We start from the raw sequence: 6446 nt of genomic DNA, 5'->3' as shown, positions 1-6446 counted from the left end.
AAAAGTGTTTTAAGGGGGGGGGGGATTTCGAGGAATTATGCAGGGTGTCCCAAAAAACAATCTTTTAGACAATGTAGCACTAATGGTTCAAATGAATATTTTGAACATTTTTGAAATAATTGGTTTTGGCTTATCTGATCTGAATAATTCATTAGGGTCTAACATCTTCTAAACTCTCTAAACAAATCTAAAAAACTAGGCTTCCCGCGCCCATCTTCTATTTCAATTGAACATCGATTTTCTTTGTATACATTGTTAAACATAAAAAAATGTAGTGTTTTTTTTTTTTAAATTTAATGCAAATCGAATTTTGTTGGAGGCTTATTTTGATCATAATTATCAACTTTCCCTGCGGTCATTTGAGGTACCACTCTAAATTTTGGCCCAATCGGTTCAGACGTTTTGACGTTCATTGGATACATAAAAACAAACCAAAAAACACAGACATCTAAGTATTTATATAGATGCGCAGTTTTTCATGGATACTGGTAAGATCTGAGCTAAGGTTTAATTTGCTGGAAATGCAGTTCCTTTATTTTGAATTGTGGATTATACTCAAAAATGGGAAAGTGGTATTTGTCTCGAAAACGCAATAATGTTTCAAATACAGGATATGTTCGAAAATGGAAAACCTGACATTGTCTTGAAAACGGTCAAGAGCTTCAATATAAAAAGAACTCCTAATATAATGTTGATTCGAAAAGAAGTTTAAAATTGGGAATTGATGTCCTCATCATGTTTAATAAAATGTTGGTTATAGTTTTTTTGTCGACTTTTATTCTGGATATGGTCCGGGATCCCAAAAAACCCAGTCTTTCAATTTGTGCCCATTTCTAACACTCAGTGTTAGAAATGGGCAAAGTGTTAGTTTTGGAACTAATGTCCCCTGAATTGTATACATTCTGCTTTATGTCAGGCAAGAAAAAGAGAAGGGGGAAAAATTATATTAATATTCTTTCATGTCGTACAAATAATATTGATAATATCGTCATGCTCATCTTGGTCAATTCCATCGATAACAATCTTATTGTTTTTGTTGTCAATAATATTCAAGTCTTTGTTGCTTGACTTCCAAGATTTATGGAGATATAACTCGATCAGCTCTATTTTTAAAGGGACTGATCTTGTCAGAAATAACAAATTTTAAAACTAAAAAACGACTATATCTTCCACATTTTTGCTCCGATAAAGGGTTAAAGGGTACCATTGTGAATAGGATAAGGTCTTCTGTAAAGGGACGGTCTCTTGAAATTAATGAAATCTTAAAGAAAAGTCCAAATTTTTAAAAGCTTTAATAAGTAAGGTTTGAGACCATAACGGAATTGGTAGTGCCAGATTTATGGTAGTGCCAGATTTATGGTAGTGCTAGATTTATGGTAGTGCCAGATTTATGGAAGCGGCAGATTTATGGTAGTGCCAGATTTATGGTAGTGCCAGATTTATGGTAGTGCCAGATTTATGGAAGCGCCAGATTTATGATAGTGCCAGATTTATGGTAGTGCCAGATTTATGGTAGTATACCAGATATATGGTAGTGCCAGATTCACGTGGGTACCCTTAAAACCTTTATCTAATAATAATATGGAAGAAATTAATGTTTTTCAAGGTTTATTTCAAGTGCATAATTCTAAACACTTTTCTGCGATAGAAATACGCAAGTCATTTTTATAGAGAAAACATAATTGAAAAAAATCAGTTTTATCGAAATTTTAAACATTTCTGTATAAAATTTATACTTTAAAGGTACTGTCGTGAATCAGGCATTGGTGGGTCACTTAAAATTTCGCTTACAGTCCCTTCAACAACTCTATTTTTATTCTCAGTGAATTCATGAATACTTTCTTCCAACCTAAAGTACAATTCGTGTTCATGTTCTTAACTATATTTTAACCCCCACATTTGCATACTCAAGCACGCACAATAACAGAGACATGTGCACGCACGGCTCTAAGAAAAATCTAGATTTCCAGTTCTCTACGCGCATAGCTCTGACTGTGAATGTGTACCAGCTGAGCGCGCCCCTGAATTACCTGCCGCGCGCGTAGCCTGCGTATACTGCGTCAGTTCCCTGAGAGTGCGCGTCGGTAACATGTGAACCGTGAACTCAGCTGGGGGGATGAATGTAAGCAAACAATGAGATAACGTACTGCCTCTCAAGTAGTTAATTTTAGAAAATTATTTTGGTGATATCAACGCAATATTCTGATTTCATAATTGTGTTTGAATCAGTGAATTAACGGAGAGTGTAGGTGCAAGGAAAGGTCAAACCGAAATGTCCTGCAAGTTATAAAACGAAAGAAGAATTTGAAAACACCATGAACAGAGACAGAGAGTCTATATACGGGGTAAGTTTCCCGCATTTTGCACAAGAAAAGTTTTATCAAGAGAAAATCCGCGAAAAAAAGAGACTTTAACGACTATGACGGACAACGTCGTAAATTAATTATTTCCTCTTAATTAACCTTTACGATTTTAATTTCAAATTAAATTCAGTCTGCGTATTTCAATCAACATTGCTAATTCTGTCATTACTTGTAATTTGGCTTCGAGACGTTACATATATAAGACATTACATAAGAGCATATTGTACATGATATAATTGTGCATGACATTTCACAGATATTTTTTGGTAACAGTTTTTAAGTCTCGCAGACATAGTTTAGTTTTATCCTGTTTCATTTCATCAGATGAAGTTTTTACTCTATTTCTTCATCATGTTCAATTTTTGTTTGTGAAATTTCTGTGACCCTTTCATGTGATCTGTTTAAAAAAAATTTCCCCATGAAATTGCCTTTGAAATGTGATCAATGAAATGTTTGATCACTGAAATTTCCGATCAATGAAATTTATGATAAAAAATTTCTGATCAATGAAATGTCTGATCAATGAAATTTATGATAAAAATATGTCTGACCAATGAAATTTAAGATAAAAAATGTCTGACCACTGAAATGCCCGATCAATGAAATTTATGATAAAAATGTCTGATCAATGAAATGTCCGATTAATGAAATGTCCTATATATCAATGAAATGTCCTTATATCAATGAAATGTCCTATATATTAATGAAATGTCCTATATATTAATGGAATGTCCGATTAATGAAATGTCCTATATATCAATGAAATTTCCTATATATTAATGAAATTTCCTATATATTAATGAAATTTTATTGGTCATGTACAGAATTGATAGGAGGGTGGGGGAGGGGGTGTCCAAAAATTGTACAATAGGACAGACTCGTTGATTTTGCACAGATTTTATTTTTTTTCAGGGTTTGGTTATTAAAGCATAAAAAATTTCTGGGCCGAGTTCTGCGGCTAGGACAGGCTAGGGGACTGGGAGCTGCGTCCACATGTTCAGTACACTACTTATCACATGTACATTTTTATGAAGAATGATGGGGTGGTGGCTGGGGTGGGGGGGGTATCCAAAAAACTTTGTTCTATGGAATGAGGGGATTTTTATGATGGAATATTATTTTCAGAAAATAATTTTTGGACCCTTTTTAGTATACACATGGGCAAATTTAAAATTCAATACTACAAATAAAACTGCATATTTTAAACGTACAGTGTCCCCGGAAAAAAATATCAACATTCAACCATTTTGAAATAGTTTGAAGAAATGTATTTTGTCATTTTTTCGTTTTATTCTCTAGTATTTGGCAAATTTTGAAGTTGTGTTTCGATAAAGAGATTACTCAAAACCCCTAACAATTTTTTTGAACTTAATATTTTTGAAAATTTTAGGGAATAGTCGAAAAAATGGCAAAATACGATTTTGAGACTTTTCATTAACGTTTGATGCATTTCGAGAGCTCCTAATGATCAGCTGTTTAAAGTAATAAAAAGGCTGAGGCATATATTTACTTAATTTTTGCCCAGGGGGTCTCCATAGTTTCAGTAGAAGTAATATTTCCATTTACTGATAGCGCTGATTGAAGGATTCATGGCTCTGATTGGATAATGATATAGATAGAAAGATAGATGTTACCATCATACAATTTCTATTGGTTCAGAATAGACAACAAGCACATGACTGAACCCTGATTGGATCAGGCGTTAATGGAATCGGCAAACAACTGTGGGGTGGAAACGTCATTTGTGTACCAAAAGAGTGTGTGTAAAGTTTACCGAATTTGTCTGCAAAGCAGTGCGACTGGCTTTCTCATGCCAGACCATCGCCATTTCCTTTCCCTTTATTCCTATTCCCTGTTTTTGCTACAAGCAATTTTTGTTATACACGTTTTCTCGTCTGTTTCTTGGAAACAATTAACCGGTGTCTTTTGTCCAACCATTTATAGTTTATTAAAAAACTTTATCATTCTATAATATATAATGAAGTAATCTCTACGTTTGGTTGTTTATTTGTTTGTTGATATTGCACAAATTTGATTAAATAATGCGCATTATTATACATGCTTAAGTACATAAAATGAAAAGGTATATATTTGTTCAAATTTTTGACTTCCAGTTTTTTTCAGAATCCCCTGGGGAATCAGCAGGACGTCATGAAGGTTAAAGAGAGAAGGAAGAAAAAAGTTAAAGACGACATTCTAAGGAATGAAGCTTTCCTCGTCGACAAAGATGGGGAAGACGACATTCAAGTGGAAGATGACGAGATAAATTTTGAAGAAAATCTCGGGAACATTCTCAAAGCTGGTGAACCCAAAGTAAGTCTAGTCAATAATAGGGGACATTAGGTCCAAAATATGTGTATGGCCCATTTCTAGCTCTGTGGTAGAAATGGGCTAAATCAATTTTCTTTACAATCAAACAAATTGACAAGCAAAGTATATATATATACGAATGTCTTGTTTTATTATATATTCGTATTATTGTATTGAATTACAAAACAGAAAGAGAGCATGCGCGTAACTCATTTGGTCTTCTGCCTCAGGGTTATTCAGGGTCTAGAAAAAATGACATATAGTGATCTATCTGTGTTGTTATTAATCTATGGTTAGCACCCTCTGGAGAAGAAATAGTATTTGTTTTCCTTGAATTATAATCTAACTTCAAGGTTGCGCATAATTATCACAGATCTAGGTTTAAAGAAATAAAGCCAAGATAAGATGGATTTAGGCAGATTTTGCCTTTTTCCACTTTTTTCCAAATTCATGTTGTAGATTTTACAAATTTATATTGTGATACAAATACAACGTACATCCTTTCCATATCGACATATTTTGATCTCAATTAAAAAAATAAAATAAAATAAAAAATCGAACGCAAAAGTTAAAAATAAAAAAAGAAATTCTTTATTTCACTGGTGAAAATGGGGGTTCAGACTCGCACCGTGGATAAATAATAAAAAATCACAATAAAATGGCAGCGTTTTTGGTTCTTTTGTCCAATCCCCATCCCTTCTTCCCGGATTTCGTAAAACTGATCCTTTCATAAATTTGGAACTATTTGAACCATGAAAGTTCCTCCCCTGGTATTTTACGCTATATAACATATTTGGTTTCGACCAGGCTATAATCTACACTTTATCCTGCTTAAATAGCTCAGAATTTGACATTTTGTTGGGCCGCCTTCAAACCCTAGTTTTCGTGAAGTAAAAAGAGTTTAACAAGAACGAATTTGTTTTTAGGCCAATTATTGAGATAATTATTTTCTTGTGTTTACTACAGCAAATTTATACTGTTCCTGCAAACTGTAAACCAAAAAAAGTTCTTTCCCAAGAGTTAACAAGTTAATCTTGGGCATACAAAAAAAAATTTTTAAGTTGTTAAAATATTATTTTAAAAACTAAATTTTAAGCTGGAAGCTACTGAAGTAACAAATGGGACAGTAAATTTGCAAATAAATCGTGCAATTTTTTAAGTTATTAAAATCAATTATGCGGAGACTGTTATGTATCAAATAAACATTTTAAATTTTAGATAATTTTAAAGAAAGAATATGTAGAAAAAGGAAACACTGTTAATGTAATTTGTTGTAAAGTGGCATGATTAATTCACAACAATACATCATTAAACATTTATCTGAGCACCATTGTGGAATATATTTGTAGTTTTTCTTGCTGAAAATTTATTACTTTCAGTTTTAGTTTTTCTTTTGAATTGACTTGCCGGACTTATACTGCAGAGGCAAGGAAGGAATCATACATAGTTTAACACTTAATAATGTTTTAAAGAAACTGATATAATTCGGAATTACAACGTTAACTGGAGGGTCAATTGAAATCCCATCTACAGTTTCTTAAAAATCGTAAAGAATTGACCAGAATTGATAAAGCACAAGTTAATCTTCATGAGAAGACGATTAAGCAATCAATCAATCCACGAGAGCGCGCTTCTTGGTTAACAGGATTAAGTTTCCGCCGGCCATTTTGATTTTGTAAATTGAACTTTAGGCTTTTCTAATTTATTCTTGGCTACATCAAGCCAGCTTTTAAGCCTTCAGGCTTTGAGTTTTGGTCTAGTACTGTCTGACAT

General features: G+C 33.1%; 1 protein-coding gene across 2 annotated transcripts in view; it reads left to right on the top strand.

Moving 5' to 3' along the window:
• Positions 1-6446, top strand: part of LOC111707702 (uncharacterized) — a 46661-nt gene that overhangs the window by 1043 nt on the left and 39172 nt on the right. The window contains exon 2 of one of the 2 annotated variants that reach the window (XM_023480841.1): positions 4488-4676. In XM_023480841.1, coding sequence (XP_023336609.1) covers positions 4488-4676 — 189 coding nt within the window. Of the gene's footprint in view, positions 1-2066; positions 2346-4487; positions 4677-6446 lie in introns of those variants that run through there. The other variant, XM_023480842.1, reaches the window with a different exon arrangement.

Source organism: Eurytemora carolleeae, unplaced genomic scaffold (genome assembly GCF_000591075.1).
Source record: "Eurytemora carolleeae unplaced genomic scaffold, Eaff_2.0 scaffold828, whole genome shotgun sequence".
Taxonomy (NCBI): domain Eukaryota; kingdom Metazoa; phylum Arthropoda; class Copepoda; order Calanoida; family Temoridae; genus Eurytemora; species Eurytemora carolleeae.
This window is presented reverse-complemented; position numbering and strand designations above follow the sequence as displayed.